General features: G+C 43.0%; 1 protein-coding gene across 1 annotated transcript; it reads left to right on the top strand.

The window, feature by feature from the left end:
• The first annotated feature begins 560 nt into the window (after window positions 1–560).
• On the top strand, window positions 561–25879 carry ranbp9 (RAN binding protein 9). Its single transcript, XM_041841467.2, has 14 exons — window positions 561–1135; window positions 9193–9304; window positions 9832–9884; window positions 11401–11568; window positions 12214–12236; window positions 17489–17673; window positions 18214–18326; window positions 18656–18764; window positions 19399–19553; window positions 21126–21282; window positions 22027–22136; window positions 22631–22782; window positions 23846–23957; window positions 24705–25879. The coding sequence occupies exons 1-14, from the start codon at window positions 919–921 to the stop codon at window positions 24833–24835; spliced, it is 1797 nt and encodes a 598-aa protein (XP_041697401.1). The 5' UTR covers window positions 561–918; the 3' UTR covers window positions 24836–25879.

Raw genomic sequence — 25879 nt, 5'->3', positions numbered from 1 at the left:
GAGCTGCAAATTGTGAACAAAGCTAAAGTATCTCTGTTGTATAGGAAGAGTTGGCCTAATCATTTATCCTGGGGGATGACAGCATTTGAGAAAAGTAGTAGGTGAGCTAGGTTCAACTTGGATTTGCATTATTAGGTGATTGTTATATTAAAGATTTTGATTTCATTAGTGTGACCACAGTGCTAATTGTAGAACATTTTATTAAGAATGATGTTCGTTCGATTCTTTATTCATTGATATAACTTTTTCATTTTCCACAGTGATGGAAATGTAGGACTAGACCTCAATTTACCCCACTTCCTACAGTCATTGCTGGCATTGCATTAGGTACCCTATTTGGTGAAGAAATTACAATTTAACTACTTTACCATTTTCCAAGAGAGAATTACTTCATATAGAGTTGGAGTTTCTGCAGACCAATTAGCCTAAAGATGATAAACTGTTGATACCATTGTGAGGATAGAACATTGAGGGATGCATTGATGTTTGTTATGTGTCTGAGCATGTACTTTCCAGTACTTAAGGAAATGTGACTGGACATCCTCTAAACCAATCAAATGTGTGGATTAGCACCGACAACAAACAAAAGATCGAGGTTAGCCATACTTTGTCGATGTCTAGCAGCTCTAATCATACCTGCGAGATAAGTCTTGTGTCGTATATTTTCAACTTTTCTCAAAACGCTTTAGCCTGATGGGTTTTCTTCGTTAAATTCGTCATTTTATGTGTTCAGCGATTGTCAGCTATCGAGCCATTTTATCAATACGCTTATTTAGTTTGCTAGCATTACCCAGCAACGTTAGCTAGTGAGCTTTTAAAATACTTGTCAGTTTGTAAGGCCATTTGACTTATAGTTAATAGTTGTTTGAATCGGTGGCTGACACGGCTTTCTAACTTAAATAAAACAGTTTGATAGCCATGTCTGGACAGTCATCGGGCTGTGGGTTTCTAATGTCGGTTGTTGTTCACGGAGACTCGGCTCTGAACGAGCAGGAAAATGAGCTCAACCAGCAACTCCGACGGCTCTATCCAGCGGTAAACGAACTTGAAACCCCGCTTCCTCGATCCTGGAGCCCGAAGGACAAGTTCAGTTACATTGGCCTCTCTCAGAACAATCTTCGAGTGCACTATAAAGGTAACTAACGTTAGCTATGACACGTGAATGAAATTAATTGTGAGCGCTAACGTTAGCAAAGTAAGCTGATGATGCTAACGTTACATGTCAGTGGCTAGCTAGCCGTACTTTTAGCTAACTACCTTTTAGCTAGCCAACGTTCGCAGCTAATCTTAGCAGTTGTCTTTCTCAATAAAACGTCTTGACAGCACTAACGTTAGTTAGATAACAACGCAGTCAAGCTAATGTTAGTTAACTAAGTTAGGTTGTTAACTAGGTAATGATCAACCATAAGCTATCTTGTAAACCAGCTGGCGAAGTCCCCAGCCAAAACAAGGTAACGTTAACTAGCAACGTTACCCCGTTTAGCCAACTAACGTTAGCTTTCCAGTTGGGCGAACTGTAGTCCTAACATAACTAATGTTTGTCAAAGTTAGCAAAAGTTGATAATTTGATTAAAAATATCATTGATATGTCAGTTGTACCTTACTACCTAACTGGCTAGCTTCTTTGTTTTTCAGCTGTTTAGCATAGATAGAATCGACCAGGTCCGGAAATAAACATGTCACAACAGCTGATTAGGCTAACTTACTTATAATGGCAGGGCCCAATGCTAGCTTTTTTAAATGAAGGCCCAGGGTTGACAAATTAATTAATCTACTAGTTAACCTACTAGCTAACTAGTTAAATTGGCACATAAATCAGCAAGCTGGCTTTGTCAAGCTGACAAAACAGAAAATGACACCCAAAGGCAAAGCCCCTATCCTGTAGGCTGTAGTCTAGCCATAGGCCTATAGCTAGCTAGCTAGCTAGCTAGCCTAGATCTGCTTCTTCAGCATTACCCATTTAGGATATGTGTGACCTATATTAGCTATTATTTAATCGGTTGCTATGTCATGGTGGATTTTTAGTTAGTAGCAACTGGAAGTCAATGGTTGGAGTGACAATCAAGGCTGGCTTAGTACCTGAACCAACTAAAGGTATCTGAAGTATGTTTTTCCCAGTGTTTGATGTAGGCCTACTTCATAAAGGTGTAACAGTGTATTTCCTTCCTGGGTGTGTAGGCCCTACATTTTACCCTTTAAACAATCTCTTCATAGTATGTGATGCGTCTAGAGAACAGCATGGCTTTACAAATACTATTGTGGCTATGCAGATCACTGAGGTACAATAAGAACTAGACTGTGTCCAAGATGTCCGACCTTTGTTTTCAAAGTAATCTATTCGCGTATGCATATGCCGATTCATGGACCGTTTATATCCGGTTTACACAGCCAAACTTCACAGGCGCACAGGGAGCAGCCACGACGTCATCCAAAAACATGGCAGACATTGGATGAATATAAAATGTTTTTTTGGGCTACCTGACCAAATTCACATAGAAATATGACAAATCTGTCATTCTCATTGAAAGCAAGTCTAAAAAGCTGTAGCTCTGTTCTGTGCTCTATTAATATGCTTCCTATTAGTTTCATTTTTGCGCCTTACATCCGGTTTTGTACAACCGCTTCAAACAGCTGAAAATACAATATTTTTGGTTATGATTTAGATGGTACAATGATTCTCTACACTAGCTTGTTTTGTCACAAACTGAAATTAGGTGAACTATTAGAATTTTAGCAACCAGGAAATTGCGGAGGAGGGAAAAATCAGCCTCTGTGACAATTATTTGAATAATTCAATGAATGTTTTGTGCAAATCTGACTTCTTTGGAAATTGTCATTATGGGCCAGTACTGACTCAAAACTATAGGAGCAGTCAAAACTGTGCTTCTATACCGGAACCCTGGCCCCTTGATGCAGATGCTCCATGCCTGCCTGGCTGATGCAAACTGTAAACAAATAAACACACTTGACTAACAACAACTGGTCACTTGAGACTGACACAAGATTATGGATATACTGACAAGATGCATGTCTCTCCGCCCTAACAATGGGAGTCGTTGTCCACAAAGCGGCATGGCGGGCTGTCTACCTCCCGCCTATCCTTTCTTTTGGATTGGTGGATACATCTCATTTATTGTAATCCTTTTTTGAATATTCGATGAGGGTTGTTGACGTCAACCACATGTATTCAATGGAGAGGAATGCTATACTACTAGCCTCATGCCATGAATATGCATAGCCATCTCGAGACAACTCTGATAATGTTTTTTCTCAAAGTTGCCGGGATGTCACGTGTCCTACTTATCACTACCCTTGTAACAACTTAAACATTACGTAACTTCTATTAGATCAAATAAACCTCACGTAGCAAATAAGCCATTACATGTTTTTGTTGTTGACCAAATTCAACACTCATTGACCTCCATACAAAAACTCCTTGCTTGGTGGGCAAAACAACAAAAAGGCCACCTGCTGGAGGGAGAGATTTTCGCAGAGTTGGGCCTCTTCCTCTGGTGAAGTTAGCCACGATAGTGGAAGTCCCCCATTGAAACTGATGGATACAAATAGTGGAATAATGCCATGTTTAGCATTATCTAGTCCAAATAAGTTTGGAATGTTCTATAAATTCAACAAAAATACAATTTAGTTAATTTGACACATCTGAAATCGCACTGTGGATGTATTAGACTTCAGACTTACACTGCGAACATAATTGTAGGCTATGCACTGTACAGCCTTACCTATGGATCTTGGGCCCTTGAAATGGGTTATTGGCCTACTCACTGACACCAACAGAACAACTGAAGAGTTGACACATTGCCGTCGTTGCCCTTTTTTATTGTGGGGCTTTAACTGTGGGAAATCGCCTCCCTATCCAGCCTACACTGTGTGCACAATTATTAGGCAAGTTGTATGTTTGAGGATCAATTTTATTATTGAACAACTACAGTGCTCTCGGTCAATCCAAAATGTTAATAAACCTCAAAACTGAATATTTAAGAAAGTAAAAGTGAGGTTTTGGCTTTCTTTGGAGAATATCTGTGTGCACAATTATTGGGCAACTATTAGTGTGTAGAATTATTATGCAACTAAATGAAAAAACGAAAAGTTCCCCATCTCACTTGTTTATTTTCATCTGTTAAAGTGAGAATAAAACAACTCAAAATTTACAAATAAAAATTTCTGACATTTCAACAACAAAAACACCACACATTGGCTGCTGCTACTGTAGGCTGAATATGTTAAAATGTTATGGGATGCATTTTCTCATTTTTTTTTATGGTAGGCCACTCTGGTAATCGCCACAGTAGTCTACTTGACCACTTTAAAGTGGGTATAGCCTGTTCACAGTAAACGTGTGCCGGAAGTTGCACAGAATTTTCACAACGTTCAAGTTTGTGCTCAGCAGACCTGAAATTTGCTCCGGGATGGAAAAATAGAGGGAACATTGGTTATGTAGATTATTTTGAGCGGGAAAAACTGTCACGCAGCTCTCAACTGGTTGTTTCGTGGAGCAGCTCACAGAAGAACGACAACGTTAGGGTAGGTAGGAAAGACTTTTCGACTTATTATACTTTTGTGGACACTATCAAATTAGTGGATTCGGCTATTTCAGCCACACCCATTGCTGACAGGTATAAAATCGACAACACAGCCAAGCAATCTCTGTAGACAAACATTGGCAGTAGAATGGCGTTACTGAAGAGCTCAGTGTCTTTCAATGTGGCACCATCATAGGATGCCACCTTTTCCAACAAGTCAAATATCTGCTCTGCTAGAGCTGCCCCGGTCAACTGTAAGTGCTGTTATTGTGAAGTGAAACGTCTAGGAGCAACAACGTGTCAGCCGCAAAGTGGTAGGCCACACAAGCTCACAGAACGGGACCGCAGAGAGCTGTAGCACGTAAAAATCATCTGTCCTCTGTTGCAACACTCACTACCGAGTTCCAAACTGCCTCTGGACGCAACGTCAGCATAATAACTGTTCGTCAGGAGCTTCATGAAATGGGTTTCCATGGCCGAGCAGCCGCACACTAAGATCGCAATGCCAAGCGTCAGCTGGTGTGGTGTAAAGCTCGCCGCCATTGGACTCTGGAGCAGTGGAAACGCATTCTCTGGAGTGATGACTCATGCTTCACCATCTGGCAGTCCGACAGACAAATCTGAGTTTGGCTACCTGCCCCAATGCATAGTGCCAACTGTAAAGTTTAGTGGAGGAGTAATAATGGTCTGGGGCTGTTTTTCATGGTTTGTCAAGGGAAATCTTAACGCTACAGCATACAATTATATTCTAGACGATTCTGTGCTTCTAACTTTGTGGCAAAAGTTTTGGGAAGGCTATTTCCTGTTTCAGCATGACAATGCCCCCGTGCACAAAGCAAGGCCCATACAGAAATGGTTTGTCGAGATAGGTGTGGAAGAACTTGACTGGCCTGCAAAGAGCCCTGACCTGAACCCCATCGAACACATTTGGGATGAATTGGAATGCCGACTGTGAGCCAGGCCTAATCACCCAACATCAGTGCCTGACCTCACTAATGCTCTTGTGGCTGAATGGAAGCAAGTCCCCGCAGCAATATTCCAACTTCTAGTGGAAAGCCTTCCCAGAAGAGTGGAGGCTGTTATAGTAGCAAAGGGGGGACCAACTCAATATTAATGCCCATGATTTTGGAATGAGATGTTCGACAAGCAGGTGTCCACATACATTTGGTCATTTAGTGTATCTACCAGTAAATGCTAAGGCTACAATGGGTATTTAAACCAGAAATATAAGTATGGTCTGAAACCTTTCCAATGCGGAATTCTGTCATCATGCGCTGTTTTGAATGAACAATTCTAAAGGCTTCCCCCCCAAAAAAAACTTCCCAATTGAATGTTGTTGAATGCAAAGTAGGCCGAGCTGGCAGGATGATGTCATGATGAGTTGCATGGTATCAATCGGGTGGGCGTTATACATGGGATTTTGAGAGTGAAACCTGAAACTGAATTTATAGGGCCCTACGACTAGTCTGCTGACTGTTCAAAATTGCTAACAATAACACCCTTTTTGAGACTGCGCAAATATTAAAATGAATAAAAATCTCTGCCGACGACTTCTCTTTTTAAGGCAGAACCCCCGCACCTCAAATTCAGAGGGGTTGGGTTAAATGCGAAAGAAAGGTATCCCCTTTCGTGCGTATTGACATTCATATTGCAATGTACTGACTGACTTTTTTTATTTTGTCATTTAGCAGACTCTCTTATCCAGAGTGACTTACAGAAGCAATTAGGGTAAAGTGCCTTGGCGACTCACACTAAATTCTTCTGCTGCTCTATCGTTCGCTACATACTTGAGTGTAAGACTGCCATCATTGAAGTAATTTTTGGTGACAAAGGGCACGAGGGGCATTGTACAAAAAGTCATCAGCGATTGGCTTGTCTCTAACCAATCAGAGTATCAAAGCCCATGAGTTTTCAAACTGCAGCTTTACCCACGTGTGTTCTGGCTCTGGCTCAACCCATCGGCTTCTGGAACAATCAGACGGCCCCGACTGTGTCCATGTTCGGTGAAGGATCGGGGAGTTACTCCGATCCAGACTCTTTGAAGAAAAGAAACTAACGTCTGTGGGCGTAGCGTTTGACTGGAGCAAGGAGTCTCGGTAGCCAGGCGAGCAATGTACAGCATTACCTATGGATCTTGGGTCCATGAAATGGGGTATCAGTCTACTCCGTGTCACCCACAGAACACAACTGAGGAGTGTACACAAATATTAATGTTGTAGCACTAATTGCGGGACTTTGACACCGGTGTGAACTGAGCCACATTAGCTCCCACAATAAGGGCAACGACGCTAATATTGATGTAAACAGTTGTGTTCTGTGGGATGCCGGCATTGACATCTGGCATTCCACAGAACACAACTGTTTACATCAATATTAGCGTCGTTGCCCTTATTGTGGGACTTTAAAGCTGCAATATGGAACTTTTTGGGCGACCTGACAAAATTCACATAGAAATGTGAGTTAGATCTGTCATTCTTTTGAACGCAAGTCTAAGCGGTAGATCTGTTTTATGTGTGCTATTTCAATGCTTCCCTTATCATAAAAAATAAATAAATATACATTTTATTTTGGCGTCTTCCTAGAGCTGGCCGCCCGGACAAACTGAGCAATCTGGGAAGAAGGGCCTTGGTCAGGGAGGTGACCAAAAACCTGATTAGAGCTCTGTCAGAGTAACAGAGTTCCTCTGGAGATGGGAGAACCTTCCAGAAGGACAACCATCTCTGCAGCACTCCACCAATCGGGCCTTTATGGTAGAGTGGCCAGACGGAAGTCACTCCTCAGTAAAAGGCACATGACAGCCCGCTTGGAGTTTGCCAAAAGGCACCTAAAGACAGACCATGAGAAACAAGATTCTCTGGTCTGATGAAACCCAGATTAAACTCTTTGGAAACCTGGCACCATCCCTACGGTGAAGCGTGGTGGTGGTGGTGGCGGAAGCATCATGCTGTGGGGATGTTTTACAGCGGCAGGGACTGGGAGACTAGTCCGGATCGAGGGAAAGATGAATGGAGCAAAGTACAGAGATCCTTGATGAAAACCTGCTCTAGAGTGTTCAGGACTTCAGACTGGGGGCGAAGGTTCACCTTCCAACAGGACAGCGATCCTAAGCACACAGCCAAGACAACGCATGAGTGGCTTCTGGGCAAGTCTCAATGTCCTTGAGTGGCCAAGCCAGAGCCTGGACTTGAATCCGATCGAACATCTCTGGAGAGACCTGAAAATAGCTGTGCAGCAACGTTCCCCATCCAACCTGACAGAGCTCGAGAGGATCTGCGGAGAAGAATGTGAGGAACTCCCCAAATACAGGTGTGCCAAGCTTGGAAAGTCATACCCAAGAAGACTTGCGCCTGTAATCGCTGCCAAAGGTGCTTCAACAAAGTACTGAGTAAAGGGTCTGAATATTTATGTAAATGTGATATTTCAGTTTTAATTTTTTTGCAACAATTTCTAAAAACCAGTTTTTGCTTTGTCATTATGAAGTATTGTGTGTAGATGGATTTTTTTTATTCTTAATTTAATCATTTTTAGAATAAGGCTGTAACCTAATAAGGTGGAAAAAGTCAAGGGGTCTGAATACTTTCAGAAGGCACTGTATATGGCGTTATTCCACTATTTGAATCAGTTTGCCTCAGTTTCAAGGGGGGACTTTTATTTTAAAGGTGAATCGCAAATTCCGCTATTGTGGGTAATCGTTATTGTGGCTAGCGTCACACAGGTGTGAATGGACTCCATGCCAGGGTTAACATAGTTTCTGATGACTTACAGACAGTGCATGATACTTATGTCTTCTGGGTGTCCTAAATGCCAATTCTCTGCCAGTTTCAGGCAATTCTATGGGCCAAATATCCCCTCCCCTTCCAAAATTAAAGATGCTCAGACAACATGGTAATGAACTACAATTACCATAATCCATTGCGCGCCTACTTGTCCGGTTTGTTTCTTTTACGCCTGCTTTGTTAGGTTAGTGTGGCGCAGACAAGGAGAGAGAGAAGACCGAAGAATGCCCAATTGAGAGGGATATAGAGAGCAGTTGCTTCAAGGTATCTCTACCTGAAAATACATGATCTAAATGATTTGATAGTTGGTATTCAGCTTTCATAAAAGTATACCTTATTTACTTTGAAGTGATTTTGTCACAGCATAGGCAGCAGTTCTATAGAGATGATAACTTGGGATGAAATAATAGTAATCATTTGTGTAATCAAAATGCATAGTGCATTTAATGTTGAAAAAAGTTATTGAAATTGAAAACGGTGACTATTTGTTTTATCGAACTGAATCGACCTCAAGCACTAATCGCTCAGCACTAGGGGAAAACCATGTTGCGGAGATAGGCTTTTTTCTGTTCACCTACCGTTTTGCGTCTCAATCCACGCCTAAAGAAATATGCACTGACTGCTAATGCTGAATTCCAATTGTTCCGCCCACCCCCCTCGCCATTCTAGTAGGTTTGAAATGGTCTGATAGGTTTAAGCATTATGGTAGTTGTAATTGTTGCCGTCTGATTGGCCAGGGGTCATTTCTGCCATATTACTTACGCCTATCCAATTGTTTCAGATCTACAGCAGTGCCTACTGGGTAAGAGCTATGGGTTGAATTGGATTACAGGGTGTCTTGTTTCACTCATGCCATCTCTTCCCTCCACCCACAGGTCATGGAAAGACCCCCAAAGATGCGGCATCCGTACGAGCCACTCATCCCATCCCAGCCGCCTGCGGGGTCTACTACTTTGAGGTGAAAATCATCAGTAAAGGCCGAGATGGGTAAGATGGACGCACAGAATTGGGCACCACACACCCACATTGGGCTCTACCCACGCAAACCCCTTTTGACTTCACTAATCATAGTCTACAGTTGACCTCGATTGAACAAAAGGTTATCTCATCAGTTCCATGTAATGGTTAACGGTTCAGAGATTAGATTCCCCCCACCCCAACTAATCGACCTATCAACTCTTTCCTAGGGTGTATTCACTAAGAACCAAACGGAACAAAAACAGGGAGGGACTAACCTGAATTTGTCTAAGAAACACACTTTTTCATTTGCAATCAAACTTTCGCTATGTTGTGCACAAATGAACACACCCCTGATTTCCATTGTTGTGCTGATAACATCTCTGGACAGTTAGGAATTGACCTTTTGCATGAGGGTGTCTATCATGTTGCGAAGATTCATAAAGTTCCCTTGAGGCAGTTTAGATATCCGTAGCCAGAGGAACCCATACATTATGAAACTGTTAACATGCCTGGATCCATCACAATTTTGACCCTGCTCTCTTTCTGTTTATCAGGTACATGGGTATCGGTCTCTCGGCTCAAGGTGTCAACATGAACAGACTCCCTGGTAAGGTGACACTGTTGAAAGCTATAGCTTGTGCGTGTCAATGTTGACTGCCTCGGTCTTCAGGTGTGTCGAAGACCATTTTGGTTTGTGACTTGTCCCGGTCTGTGATGGGGCATTATGTGAATTTGTCTTTTTGTGTGTGTATTGTCTGGAAGACGTGCTGGTGATGAACATAAGCTTGGTGTGTGTTTCAGTGGATTGTCTATTCTCTGAGTATGTATTGTCTGAAACTCATGTGTGAATGTATTTGTAATGTGTGGGTGTGCCCTTACAAGCCAGACAGGCTGCTTATTCTCTGGCCTGACATGACACCGTTGGGACAGGGTGACATGTTGGCGTGCACTCCTCACAGGGGGGTTTATCTGGCAGTGCAGGGTGTCTCTCTCTCTCTGACACTGGCTGCATCCCAAATGGCAGCCTATTTCCTATATAGTGCACAACTTTTGACCAGAGCTGCACATGCTCTGGTCAAAAGTTGTGCACTATATATAGGAAATAGGCTGCCATTTGGGATGCAGGCTTTAACACTTTTATACCAGTCAGGATACAGGGCGTGCCCAGCAAAGAGCCACAGCATAGCAATGCAGCGCAGTCTGATAACACAGCAGACCGAGCAGTGCCAGATCATAGCTAAGTAATCACAAATGGCTAGTTGTTAAAACGAGCTAATTGCTAAATGAAACTGTTAGTATCTTTGTGACCCACAGAACAGTGTCAAATGTAACGTGGCTAATGCTTAGGAAACCTAATACACGCATGAGATTCAAATGAGAAAATATTCTTACATTATTTTGACATTATAGCAGAGACCTTATAAGGATAAATAATTAGCATAAATATTGTTAGGCCAGAGCTTTAAAAACCTATACTAAAATAAATGTGCGCTTCTAACCAGTGCCATGGCAGATCAATAGGCCTATATTTTACCCAGGTGTAAGACTGATCATCCTTAACTTCTGCTATGAGGCTTTAAGATGCATTGGTGATGTGATTCTTCTAGTAGCTATGTCCATTATTGTATTTTTATTGGTGCTGTATGTATTGGCTAGTACAAATGTCCTCTTTGGGGTTTAATAAGGTGTTATCTTATAGAGGAAAGTGGTACTTATACTGAACAAAAATATAAATGCGACAATTTCAAATATTTGACTGAGTTACTGTTCATATAAGGAAATCTGTCAATTGAAATAAATTCATTAGGCCCTAATCTATGGATTTGACATGGTTGGGCCTGGGAGGGCATAGGCCCATCCACTTGGCAGCCAGGCCAACCCACTGGGGAGCCAGGCCCAGCCAATCAGAATACATTTTCCCCCACAAGGGCTTTATTACAGACAGAAATACTCCTCAGCACCCCCCGCCCGCGGTTGTGAGGCAAGTTGGACGAACATTTCGGGGATTTATTTTTTGTATTTTTTAGCTCACGAAACATGGGACCAACGCTTTACATGTTGCGCTTAAGTCAAGGCATCATCTTTCAGAGTGACGACAATGTTGTCTGTATGGTTATTCTCAGGTTGGGACAAACACTCGTATGGTTACCACGGAGATGACGGCCACTCGTTCTGCTCCTCCGGCACGGGGCAGCCCTACGGCCCCACGTTCACTACAGGCGACGTGATTGGCTGCTGCGTCAACCTCATCAACAACACCTGCTTCTACACAAAGAATGGCCACAGCTTAGGTACGGAACACACCTGCTCTAGAACATAAAATATAATTCATATTTTTGTCACGATGGAACTTAAGGTGTGGTATTCAGTTGGTGAACTTTTTGTGGCGTAATTTGGGGGATTTCCTAAATTGGACGAAAAGGTCTCTTAGGCTAGTTCTAGTGGCGTTTGGATCCGGAAAATGTTCTTGGTGGCATTTGGGTCCGGAAAGTTCTCCTTATACCAGAAGTCAGTTGTTCACAATACCCATGCATGGCATAGGTATACACAGCAGTACTATGCAGACAAAAGTGAAGGAAACTCTACCCTTTAATTTATTTATTACCAATCATTTCTTTACAACATATCACTATCAACCAACAACAACAACACCACATGAAAACACGCGACACAACATTGTTCTCTCTCATCCTGGTCTAAATAATTGGACTCATAAAGGCACATTTCTATACTTAATTTTCTTTGCATATCACAATTTCATCTCACCCTTTAATATTTATTTTAGACAACATTTTATGTCAAATTGAACATCATGGTTTGAATAGAATTGATATGCTGCACCATGCATTCCTGTACCCAAAATAGGATATTCAGTCAGAGATGAAGAAATGTATGTTGATGTTTTTTTTTTTTTTATCTTCTCTCCTGTACTCTAGGAATAGCCTTTACAGATCTACCGGTAAGTATTATCCCTCTGGCCATTTTATCTTTAAAAGCTACATTCTGGGATTCAAAAAACAAGAAAACGGCATCCCTGCCACTTGTTTTGGTACACAGCTGAGCTGAGAGATGGGGTTAGGGAAATGTAATCCCTCTCATTCATTGACCGCACTCTAAATGCATGGACGAACATTCCATGACATCCAAGAGATAGTTTGACCCCTATTTGAAGCTATACCTCGTTTGTTTACATTCTTGTTTGTAAACAATGGATGGAGTAATAAAATGTGCTATTTTGGATTATGATAAAGACAGTTGTGCTAATTTCATAAGACATTTATACATTCAATTCTTCAAGAATCAATGGATAAATATCAAGAATTGAAATAACATTGCACAGCTTCCCAAATCCCACACTGAAGCTTTAATGTAAAGAATGCATATTTTGAATGATGTTTGCTGCCTGGAGGACCTGATATAAAAAAAATAATATGTGAAGACTGAAGAATTTATGCCATTTTAAAGTTCCCCCAAAATTTGCAATTTACACTGCATGTTTTCACTGCACTGAGGCGGGGGAGAGCGCCGGCTGCGCTGTTCCCCTACCAGCAGAATGGCCGCTTGTTTGGGGATAAAATAAGACCGCTTTAGCCAAAACAATAATCCATTGAGCAGAAACTGTTGGCCGCAAGCCAGCATTCATGTTTCTCTGGGCTCTACGGTGATGTGCGTCAACTCCACTAGAGCTGACCTTTCTCTATTAGACCATGAAACAGGCTTTGAGAAATCCCTCCGCTGCTAACTCCAGGGTCATGTTTATTAGGCATGAAACGGGGAGGGAACTACCAGAGTATGCCCAATGAGAATGCAACCCAAGTGGTCATGGGATATTATATTTATTTATTGAATATGCCAATATAAAACTCACATTCCATGACTTCCACGTAATTTCCTGAACCGTCTGGAATGTAAAATGCTTTTTTTTTGTGACCAACCTTTTTATTCAGTTTTGTAATTTTTCTTTTTCAGAAGTGCACAGGTACAAAAACAATCACATAAATGCATACAAAGATAACCCATTATCCCCCCTCCCCCCTCATGCACTTCTAAATTAATTTTGTAGCTTTGTCCCAGAAGCATTTAACTGCTTAACTGCAGGGCACTCCCACATCATATGAAGTAATGTGCCTACCAGATTTAGGGGACACAGTGAACAGTTTGGGCAAATTTCATCGTAAAACATTTCCTTGGTGTTAAATACAGTCTGTGAACAAACTTAAAATGTATAAGTTGGTGGTTTGGATTAAGGGATGCCAAGGTCATATTTTTCCATATTCTGTTCCAGGTAATAAAGGGTGGTTCAGATTCAATTGGATAAGTGGACCATACTTTTTAAATAGCTAGCTTTTTAAATATTGCGCCAAATCGAAATTGTGAGCAATAATGGCACCAAAGCGTAGTTTACATTGTATAAGGGTTATATCAGTGAAGACCACCTCTTCCAGGGCAATAGGAGACACCATATTTCTCTCTACTAAGCCAGGGGGTGGAAGAATCATGTCTAAACCAGTTTAAGATGGGGCGAAATGTGCATGGAAATACAATTTTAAGTTTGGTACGGATAGTCCGCCTACGTCTTTCCCTCTTTGTACATTTTATCCGGGATCGTTTACCTTGCCATATACACTGAGTGTACAAAACATTAGGAACACCTTCCTAATATTGAGTTGCCTCCCATGCAAGTAATGGTTGAGTCTTACTCGATGGATGGCACATTCTGCTCTGTTTTATCAATAAATGATGTCTTGACTTTGGAAAGAGTAATAGCTACCTGGTCTGACACTGGCTCAAACACAGTTAACAACGTAAAATGCTTTTGACCCAAACTCTGCCAGTTAAACAAAGGTACAGTGTATATAGGATACTGAACCATGTCTCTATGTTTTTGTTTATCTGCTCCTTATAAACCAAGCTGTCCTGCACTGGAGTGTATTCATTATTGCGCACTGTAGTGAAATGTTTTGCAACGGAAAACAAAAACACACGTTTCTTAAGGGGACATTCGGGTAGGTCCCCTCCCAGTTTCGGCCCGATTGGTTCCTAGTGAATACACTCCTGGTGTCAACTCTGCTCCTTGACCTAAACTCAGCAAAAAAAGAAACGGCCCTTTTTCAGGACCCTGTCTTTCAAAGATAATTTGTAAAAATCCAAATAACTTCACAGATCTTCATTGTAAAGGGTTTAAACACTGTTTCCCATTCTTGTTCAATTAACCATAAATAATTAATGAACATGCACCTGTGGAATGGTCATTAAGACACTAACAGCTTACAGACGGTAGGCAATTAAGGTCACAGTTATGAAGACTTAGGACACTACAAAGGCCTTTCTACTGACTCTGAAAAACACCAAAAGAAAGATGCCCAGGGTCCCTGCTCATCTGTGTAAATGTGCCTTAGGCATGCTGCAAGGAGGCATGAGGACTGCAGATGTGGCCAGGGCAATAAATTGCATTGTCTGTACTGTGAGACTCCTAAGACAGCGCCACAGGGAGACAGGACGGACAGCTGATCGTCCTCGCAGTGGCGGACCACGTGTAACAACACCTGCACAGGATCGGTACATCCGAACATCACACCTGCGGGACAGGTACAGGATGGCAACAACAACTGCCCGAGTTACGCCAGGAATGCAAAATCCCTCCATCAGTGCTCAGACTGTCCGCAATAGGCTGAGAGAGGCTGGACTGAGGGCTTGTAGGCCTGTTGTCTGGTGAGGACCTGCCTTACATCACCGGCAACAACGTCGCCTATGGGCACAAACCCACCGTCGCTGGACCAGACAGGACTGGCAAAAAGTGCTCTTCACTGACAAGTCGCGGTTTTGTCTCACCAAGGGTGATGGTCGGATTCGCGTGTATCGTCGAAGAAATTAGCGTTACACCGAGGCCTGTACTCTGGAGCGGGATCGATTTTGGAGGTGGAGGGTCCGTCATGGTCTGGGGGCGGTGTGTCACAGCATCATCGGACTGAGCTGCTTGTCATTGCTGGAAATCTCAACTCTGTGCGTTACAGGGAAGACATCCTCCTCCCTCATGTGGTACCCTTCCTGCAGGCTCATCCTGACATGACCCTCCAGCATGACAATGCCACCACGCACAGAACGAGCAGTATGGCTGATTTCCTGCAAGACCGGAATGTCAGTGTTCTGCCATGGCCAGCGACGAGCCCGGATCCCAATCCCATTGAGCACGTCTGGGACCTGTTGGATCGGAAGTTGAGGGCTAGGGCCATTCCCCCAGAAATGTCCGGGAACTTGCAGGTGCCTTGGTGGAAGAGTGGGGTAACCTCTCACAGCAAGAACTGGCAAATCTGGTGCAGTCCATGAGGAGGAGATGCACTGCAGTACTAAGTATCTGATGTTGCCACCAGCTGCATTGACTGTTAATTTTGATATTGACCCCCCCCTTTGTTCAGGGACACATTATTCGATTTCTGTTAGTCACATGTCTGTGGAACTTGTTCAGGTTATGTCTCAGTTGTTGAATCTTGTTATGTTCATACAAATATTTACACATGTTAAGTTTGCTGAAAATAAACGCAGTTGACGGTGAGAGGACGTTTTATTTTTTTGCTGAGTTTATCTTGCTTGTGAAATATACTTGTGGTAGAGGCTATAGGGAACTTTTCCCCTCGAGTGGTTTGACAATAAATACAATAATATAAGATCATACAGTACCAGTCAAAAGTTTGGACCTACTCATTCAAGGGTTTTTCTTTATTTTTTAAAACTATTTTCTACATTGTAGAATAATAGTGAAGTCATCAAAACTATGAAATAACACATATGGAATCATGTAGTAACCAAAAAAGTGTTAAACAAATCAAAATATATTTGAGATTCTTCAAAGTAGCCACACTTTGCCTTCATGACAGCTTTGCACACTCTTGGCATTCTCTCAACCAGCTTTACCTGGAATGCTTTTCCAACAGTCTTGAAGGAGTTCCCACATATGCTGAGCACTTGTTGGCTACTTTTCCTTCTCTCTGCGGTCGAACTCATCCCAAACCATCTCAATTTGGCTGAGGTCGGGTGATGCAGCACTCAATCTCTCTCCTTCTTGGTCAAATAGCCCTTACACAGCCTTGAGGTGTGTTGGGTCATTGTCCTGTTTGAAAAACAAATGATAATCCAGCTAAGCGCAAACCAGATGGGATGGCGTATCGCTGCAGAATGCTGTGGTAGCCATTCTGGTTAAGTGTGCCTTGAATTCTAAATAAATCACAGACCGTGTCACCAGCAAAGCACCCCCACACCACCTCCATGTTTCACGGTGGGTACCACACATGCGGAGGTCATCCGTTCACCTACTCTGCGTCTCTCAAAGACACAGCGGTTGGAACCCAAAATCTCATTTGGACTCATCAGATCAAAGGACAGATTTCCACCGGTCTAATGTCCATTGCTCGTGTTTCTTGGCCCAAGCAAGTCTCTTCTTCTTATTGATGTCCTTTTAGTATTGGTTTCTTTGCAGCAATTTGACCATGAAGGCCTGATTCACTCAGTCTCCTCTGAACAGTTGATGTTGATGTGTCTGTTACTTGAACTCTGAAGTATTTATTTGTGCTGCAATCTGAGGCTGTTAACTCTAATGAACGTATCCTCTGCAGCAGAGGTAACTCTGGGTCTTCCTTTCTTGTGATCCTCATGAGAGCCAGTTTCATCATAGCGCTTGATGGTTTTTGCGACTGCACTTGAAGAAACGTTCAAAGTTCTTGACATTTTCCGGATTGACTGACCCATGTCTTAAAGTAATGGACTGTCGTTTCTCTTTGCTTATTTGAGCAACACAACTGATTGGCTCAAATGCATTAAGAAGGAAAGAAATTCGACAAATTAAGTTAAGAATGCACACCTGTTAATTGAAATGCATTCCAGGTGACTACCTCATGAAGCTGGTTGAGAGAATGCCAAGAGTGTGCAAAGCTGTCACCAAGGCAAAGGGTGGCTACTTTGAAGAATCTAAAATATATTTTGATTTGTTTAACACTTTTGTGGTTACTACATGATTCCATATGTGTTATTTCATAGTGTTGATGTCTTCACTATTATTCTACAATGTAGAAAATAGTAAAAATAAAGAAAAACCCTGGAATGAGTAGGTGTGTCCAAACCTTTGACTGGTACTGTATATGTTTGAACCATACATCCAACATTTTAAGATGATAAATCATCTGAGTGCATTGTCCTCTCATCCATTTTGTGTCCCAGCCCAACCTGTACCCCACAGTGGGGCTGCAGACCCCTGGGGAGGTGGTGGACGCCAACTTTGGCCAGCACCCATTTGTGTTCGACATCGAAGACTACATGCGCGAGTGGCGGACTAAGATCCAGGCCCAGATCGACAGGTTCCCCATAGGGGACAGGGAGGGAGAGTGGCAGTCCATGATCCAGAAGTAAGTACCTTCCCTTGTTGCAGTACACACCAAGGGGAAACGGGGAAACTACATTTCCCATCCGCCTTTGCAACTGGTTTGACTTGTATTATTGCTGCCTTTAAATGCTCCTCCGAATCTCGTATTTCTCAGTTGTGAAGGCGTAAATACGACGTGATTGTGTTCAAGTGATTTTGAAGTCAGAACAATTCATTTAAATAATTTTCTAACATTCTTAAAGTTAGCTAGCTTGCTAACATTGACATTATGTTCAAACTAGCTACATTATCCACATTGTCAAAATTTGACATGTAATAAATTGCTTTGTTTTATCATTTTTGGTTGAAAAGGTGAAAGGTCACTGCTGAAATGTCACTACTCATAAACTATCAAATGTATCCAATTTTCCCACTTGAAATTTGGACTTGGAGGGTTGTTTAAGTGGTTATTTCCGAGTCTGAACCTCGTATTTCCGAATTCCCAACAGCATTTGAAGGCAGCATATCATTATTTGTATTCTCTCTGAGCTGTTATGTTTCTCCCACCTCTTTGTCTCCACAGAATGGTGGCATCCTACCTGGTCCACCATAGTTACTGTGCCACAGCCGAAGCCTTTGCCAAATCCACAGACCAGGCTGTGCATGAGGAGCTGGCCTCCATTAAAAACCGACAGAGTGAGTCCTGTGTGCGTGAACAATGGGCTTAGGGTGTGTCCTGTCATTGACTTTGAGTATATTTTTAGAATGTATATGCTACATTCACAAAATGTTAAAAGGCTAGATGGGTAGTTGTTGGCATAGGTGGAGCCATTAAAATATTGCTAAGGGACACATCTGCCTAGAGGCTAGGGGCAAAATGGAATGGGCCTAGAATAAAGGATTGTCCATAACACTTTTTAAAATGTTGACGCTCTTGGACTCTGGGAGACAAATAGGGAAATGCCATGCCACACAATAAGTCTCATCCCAATATGTGAATGAATGTAAATGGGATGTGCTTGCAGAGATCCAGAAGCTGGTGTTGTCAGGCAGAATGGGAGAGGCCATCGAGACCACCCAACAGCTGTACCCCAGCCTACTGGAGAGTAACCCCAACCTCTTATTTATGCTGAAGTGAGTAACTGTGAGGGATAGGCAGTTTTGTCACATTTAGGAACTGTACCTCTTAAGGGGAAGTTCAGGATACCCCCAAGCCATAAGACTGCTGAACAATTAATCAAATCGCCACCTGGACTATTTATATTGCCCCCCCACACTGCTGCTACTCGCTGTTTATTATCTATGCATAGTCACTTTACCCCTACCTACATGTACAAATTACCTCGGTACCGGTACCCCCTGTATATAGCCTCTTTATTGTTACTTTTTTTTTTTTCCTTTAGTTTATTTAGTAAATATTTTCTTAACTCTTTCTTGAACTGCATTGTTGGTTAAGGGCTTGTAAGTAAGCATTTCACGGTAAGGTCTACACCCGTTGTATTTGGCGCATGTGACAAATAAAATTTGATTTCATATTACAACTTGGTGTTAGATGGTTCCTCACCCTGGAAGTGGTTGTAAATTCCTGAACTGACCCTTTAATGGCAAGACTACATTGATGTGCAGCCTTGTATATTTGGTTGTCTGTTGGTATTTCTGTACTTGATTCTGTATTTTGAATGTGGTGGTTGACGGTTTGAAGGTCGTATTGGCTAGGCCTAATCTTTTGTAACCCTCCCCCTGTCCCCTTAATCCCCGTGTCTCTCAGGGTGAGACAGTTCATCGAGATGGTGAACGGGACGGACAGCGAGGTGCGATGCCTGGGGGGCCGCAGCCCCAAGTCCCAGGACAGCTACACGGGCTCGCCCCGCCCCTTCAGCAGCCCCAGACACAAAGCCAGTGGCTCCCAGGCCTACCTCACAGGTATATGATACACTGAACAAAAATCTGTCAATTGAAATAAATTCATTAGGCCCTAATCTGTGGATTTCCCATTACTGGGAATACAGTTATGCAGCTGTTAGTCACAGATGCATAAAAAAAAAAAAAGTCAGTATCTGGTGTGACCACAATTGGCCTCATTCTGCGCGACACATCTCCTTCACATAGAGTTGATCAGGCTGTTGATTGTGGCATGTGGAATGTTGTCCCACTCCTCTTCAATGGCTGTGCGAAGTTGCTGGATATTGGAACACACTGTCGTACACTTCGATCCAGAGCATCCCAAACCTGCTCAATGGGTGACATGTCTGAGTATGAAGGCCATGGAAGAACTGGGACATTTTCAGCTTCCAGGAATTGTGTACAGATCCTTGCGATATGGGGCCATGTATTATCATGCTGAAACATGAGGTGATGGAGGCGGATGAATAGCACGACAATGGGCCTCAGGATCTCATCAGGGTATCTCTGTGCATTCAAACTGCCATCGATAAAATTAAATGGTGTTCGTTGTCCGTAGCTTATGCCTGCCCATACCATAACCCCACCACCACCATGGGGCACTCTGTTCACAACATTGACATCAGCAAACCACTCTCCCACACACGCCATAGACGCTGTCTGCCATCTGCCCAGTACAGTTGAAACCGGGATTCATCCATGAAGAGCACACTTCTCTAGCGTGCCAGTGGCCATTGAAGGTGTGCATTTGCTCACTGAAGTCGTTTACAACGCCGAACTGCAGTCAGGTCAAGACCCTGGTGAGGACGAGCACACAGATGAGCTTCCCTAAGAGGGTTTCTGACAGTTTATGCAGAAATTCTTCAGTTGTGCAAACCCAGAGTTTCATCAGCTGTCCGGGTGGCTGGTCTCAGGCGATCCCACAGGTGAAGAAGCCGGATGTGGAGGGCCTGGGCTGGCGTGGTTACACATGGTCTGCGGTTGTGAGGCCGGTTGGACGTACTGCCAAATTCTCTAAAACAGCGAAATTAACATTCAATTATCTGGCAACAGCTCTGGTGGACATTCCTGCAGTCAGCATACCAATTGCAGGCTCCCTCAAAACTTGAGACATCTGTGGCATTGTGTTGTGTGACTAAACTGCACATTTTAGAGTGACCTTATATTGTCCACAGCACAAGGTGCACCTGTGTAATGATCATGCTGTTTTAATCAGCTTCTTGATATGCCACACCTGTCAGGTGGATGGATTATCTTGGCAAAGGAGAAATGCTCACTAACAGGGATGTAAAAAATAATAATTGTGCACAACATTTTAGAGAAGCTTTTTTTGCGTATGGAAAGTTTCTGGGGTCTTTTATTTCAGTTCATGAAACATGGGACGAACACTTTACATGTTGCGTTTTTATATTTTGTGTTCATTAGGCAACAGGTTGTTTTGTTGCAAAACGTTTCTAAACATTCTCCATTGCATACCGTAATGAAGTCCTGGATCAAATACATTTCGTCAAATACTTTAGCTTGCCATTCTCCTTGTTTGTTTGTGTTTTGTATGGCGTTTTTCACTGACTGACTGTCCTGGTTGCTCCCCAGGGTTTGACGGTGGCTGTTGTAATGGGGTGATGTCCAGTAAGGCCCACCCCTCCCCCCACAGTCACAAGTCCTGCCCACCGAGCCCAGCCCTCCTTGCCTCCGCTGCTGAGCTCAGCTCCCTCAATGGCAGCCACAGCCTGCAGCAGCCCAACGCCAGGTACTGAACATGCACAAGCCTATAATGTACTGAACATGCGCATAAGGCTATGTACTGAACATACAAAACAAAATCCAGTACTGAACACACACACTACTAGATACTGAACAAATGTCCAAAACACCAGGAACTGAACACGCATCAAACACATACTCAATACTAGGTAGCTTGCAACGCCTCAACCTGCATCAAACACTAGATACACATTTTTTTTTTATGAAACTGTATATACCCAACACTATGCAGTCTTGCACAGCCTGCTTAACATCTACCAGCAAAACAAGGTATTGACACAACGTATCACATAATAAAAAAAAAGCAGGTTTAAGATCGGCTACATTGCAGTGGGACTGCACAAAACTTCTGATTTTACAAATGAGCTTGCATCCCTAATAACTACTCATTCATGTTATCAAGATTATAAGTACTAGAAATCAAATGATACTCCAATGTTACGAGAATGGAAGAATCAAATGCTTTATTGAAATATTACATTTTTTTGGGTTAAAGACAAACAACATTAACTCAAGTCATATGGGGCTGAGACTTCCAAGAATTGGAAACATGTGGGTCTGAGCAAGTGTGATGTCATTAATGTATGTAAATGTTAAGTTGTCTTATTGTTTTTGTCTATGTATGTTTATTGTCAAAAATAAAATGTATATATTTGTCACTGTGCCTCGCTTTTCTCAAACTGATCCCCTCAAACATGCCGATTGTCCCCCTACTGTTTCACCCCCCCAGTACTGATGTGGACATGGAGGTTGACCACTTCACCAACGGAGTGACCGAGTCCTCCTTCAATGGCACCTCCAAACACGGAGCCCAGACCGAGGACTGTGACGCAGACATGGGTGAGTGACAGGCTATGACATCCATAGTGATAGTTTTAACAACATTTTGAAGCTATACATTGTTTCCATTCTTCTTGTTTGTAAACAATGGCGTAATGCATCTTATTTTGGGGGTTACAATAAGAGTTGTGCTAAACTCATGAGGCATTTATAACTTATTATTCAAGAATTGACTAGGTGAAAAATCTGTCTGTGCCCTTGAGCAAGGCACTTAACCCTAATTGCTCCTGTAAGTCGCTCTGGATAAGAGCGTCTGCTAAATGACTAAAATGTAAATGTATATAGCAAAAATTGAAATTATCATTGCAGATTCCCAGATTGCACCTTTTTAAAAAGAACTATATTCCCATGGAATGTAATTTTTCACAAAGAAATATGGTCTACAACTGACATGATTGACTCTATCATCTCTGCTTTCAAAACCAACCCTCTGAGTGGCTGAATGGTATGTCCTCATGTGTGACGTGCATGTTTGATTGGTTCTGTGTCCACAGAGGTGGAGTCGGCCCAGTCCAAGAGGCAGCTGTGCGGGGGAAGCCAGGCGGCCATCGAGAGGATGATCCACTTTGGCCGGGAGCTCCAGAGCATGAGTGAGCACCTACGCCGAGAGTGCGGCAAGAACTCGGTCAACAAGAAGATGCTCAAGGTACTCTCCATCAATCATGTTCAAACAACTTCAGATAAAAAGCCCGACGTAATACCTGTAAAACCTTGGATGTACATTTTGCTGCGAATGTTTTGCGTGTACGTCACACTACGTCTAACAATGCAGCGCTGCGATTAGCCGATAACTACCTACAATATCTCAATCACAAAGCAGCATTTCTCTTAGCTGTGGTGGTAGTGTGCTGCTAATATACTGAACAAAAATATAAACGAAACAATTTCAAAGATTTTACTAAATTATAGTTCATATAAGGAAATCAGTCAATTGAAATAAATTCCTTAGGCCCAAATCTATGGATTTCACATGACTGGGCAGGGGTGCAGCCATGGGTGGGCCTGGGAGGGCATAGGCCCACCCACTGGAGAGCCAGGCCAAGCCAATCATAATTAGTTTTTCCCCACAAAAGGACTTTATTACAGACAGAAATACTCCTCAGCACCCCCCACCCCCCTCTCGGACGATCCCGCAGGTGAAGAAGCCATATGTGGAGGTCCTGGACTGCACATTTTAAAGTGGCCTTCTATTGTCCCCAGCACAAGGTGCACCTGTGTAATGATCATGCTGTTTAATCAGCTTCTTAATATGCCACACCTGTCAGGTGGATGGATTATCTTGGCAAAAGAGAAATGCTCACTAACAGGGATGTAAACAAATTTGTGCACAACATTTGAGAGAAATAAGCTTTTTGTGCGTATGGACAATTTCTGTGATTTTTTTTTTTAAATTATTAATTATTTTATGTATTTTCTTTAGCTCATGAAATACGAGACCATCAATTTACATGTTGCATTTACATTTTTGTTCAGTGTATGACCGCTGATCAGTTATGTCAACTTTGAACTTACTGTACAATGAGGTTACTGTACCTTACTTGACACACTACTTCCATCTCTCATCCACTGCTGTTTCTCCTACCCTGCCTTTCCCCACTTATTTTTCCCTGCACTGTTTTTTACATTCTTCTTGGCTGTCTTTTTTCCTCTCTCTTGTCCCTGGTCAATGTATTTCTATGTCCCTTATCTCTTCCCCTCTCCCTCTGTAGGATGCATTCAGTCTGTTGGCCTACTCGGACCCGTGGACTAGCCCAGTGGGCTATCAGATGGACTCTATCCAGAGGGAACCGGTGTGTTCCACACTCAACAGTGCAATACTAGGTAGGTACACTTCACAGCGCCTCCTCAGCCAATTCCTTGGCCAGCAGTCGAGTGTTGTACATCATTGGGGAATACACTCTTGGGCGGTTTCCCAGACACCGATTTAAGACTAGTCTTGGACTAAGAAGCACTTTTGATGGAAAATCTCAATTGAACATGCGTTTTAGTCTAGAACTTGGCTTAATCTCTGTCCGGGAAACCGGCCCTGTAAATTTAGCATTTTGATTAGAACTAATGCTGGTTCTGTAACAATAATGCTAATTCTGTATAGCTTTTCGGTGACCGGGGCGTAATCGTTTTCCTTTGAAAATGGGAGAGGTTAATTGCCAACGTGGTCATGACTGCCATTCTTTCCATTGATCAGTCCTTGACATTTGTTAGGATTTGAGTCATGGTGAACAAGTTACTCATTTGGCGGTGTCCATGGCTAGGTGTTATGCATTGCCTATGGATGTACTATGTAGTACTGACTATTTACTTATTTAGCGGTGTCCTTAGCTACTAGGCCTATGTCATGGATATGACGTGTAATGAATTGCCCAACGATGTTAGAAATGTATGAACCTAGAAAATTGGTGTTGAATCAGTCTTGCAGATTTAATAAGTTGTGCACACAAATGCCCTCACGCAGCCCCCCAAGTTACTCATTTAGCAGTGTCCTTAACACTTCCACAAAATAGTAGCTATGCATTGCCTATGGGTGTGTTATGTTATGTTATCTTACATAGCTGTCCTTTCTCCCCCCAGAGACTCATAACCTGCCCAAGCAGCCCCCTCTGGCCCAAGCTGTGGGACAGGCCGCCCAGTGCCTGTCCATCATGGCACACTCTGGCAGCGGCTCCTGCGCCTTCGCTGCTGTGGACGATTACCTGCACTAGCCCGACACACACAGGTCCCCCCCACCTCCACACAACTCAATCTGGATCCCTCTACTCCCCGGGCTAGCCTAGGCTGCGTTCAGATTCTCCAACCCTCCTCCCGAAGTGTTCACTCCTCATGCTTTTAAAAGCATTGGATTGGTGCGGGCATGCCTGGAGGGAGTTTTCACCATATTCCTCACACCAGTCCATTCCTTTGAAATCCATGAGGGGGAGTGTACGAGTGCACTCTTTTGGGATAGGGTCGAGAATCGGGACGTCGCCCAAGTCTCACGGGAACCCTGATGCAGTCACGCAAGCCTGCCCACATAATTTTGGTTGATAGGGAGAGGGAAGAAATTGCAGATTAGCCAACTAGTAAATTCACCTCCCTGATCTGTGTGACTGTGGCAAACCATGCAGGGTTTTCATATCCCAAACTACTGGGCAAAGGTGGACCACCCTGGTCTGAAGAACAAGGAACGGCTTTCCAGTGACCGCACAACACCAACCCACAGTCAACGACATATGTTGACACTCCACATTTGCCAACCAAAAATGTGCTCCATTTAAACCCCCTGACCAACCAGGCAAGGCGGGCCGATATAACCACAGAAGACGTGAGTATTCTGACCCATTCTAGTGCATTTGCACCTGGGTTTGCAGAGTACGCTAGCCGATCCCACCTCGAGAAACCAACTCCTTGGTGGTGCAAAAGATGACACCCAAACCCCATGGCATCAGTGACTGGTGATGCATGTGGACTCAAGATTTTGAAGAAGCCAGTGAGAGAATCCAGAGTCCTAACTTTTTGTCTTTTTCTTTCTTTAAAAAAAATTGTGTTTATTTTGGGGAGGGGCAGTAGGTGGGAGGTGGGGGAGGGTGGGTAGGTTCTGTTTGTTAACCCTTCCTGGTTTAAAAGGCATGGTGGTGATGATTATTATTCTAGCTAATTATTATATTATTCTTACTTGCATACACAGTATATTTGTTGCGCGCCGGCAAGAGTGAATTCCACCAAATAAAGGTCCCAATCCCACCACTCCTTACTAGTGACAAGTGTCA

The sequence above is a fragment of the Coregonus clupeaformis genome, chromosome 21 (genome assembly GCF_020615455.1).
Source record: "Coregonus clupeaformis isolate EN_2021a chromosome 21, ASM2061545v1, whole genome shotgun sequence".
Classification (NCBI taxonomy): Eukaryota; Metazoa; Chordata; class Actinopteri; order Salmoniformes; family Salmonidae; genus Coregonus; species Coregonus clupeaformis.
The sequence above is the reverse complement of the archived record's forward strand: the minus strand, read 5'-3'. Positions and strand labels throughout refer to the sequence as shown.

What these genes read in the sequence shown, in the direction of transcription:
- ranbp9 (XM_041841467.2), top strand. Translation starts at nt 919, where the DNA reads ATGTCTGGACAGTCATCGGGCTGTGGGTTTCTAATGTCGGTTGTTGTT. An exon ending in CAACATGAACAGACTCCCTG is followed by an intron (nt 9,885 to 11,400) that starts GTAAGGTGACAC and finishes GGTTATTCTCAG; the next exon opens with GTTGGGACAAACACTCGTAT. An exon ending in ACTCAACAGTGCAATACTAG is followed by an intron (nt 23,958 to 24,704) that starts GTAGGTACACTT and finishes TTCTCCCCCCAG; the next exon opens with AGACTCATAACCTGCCCAAG.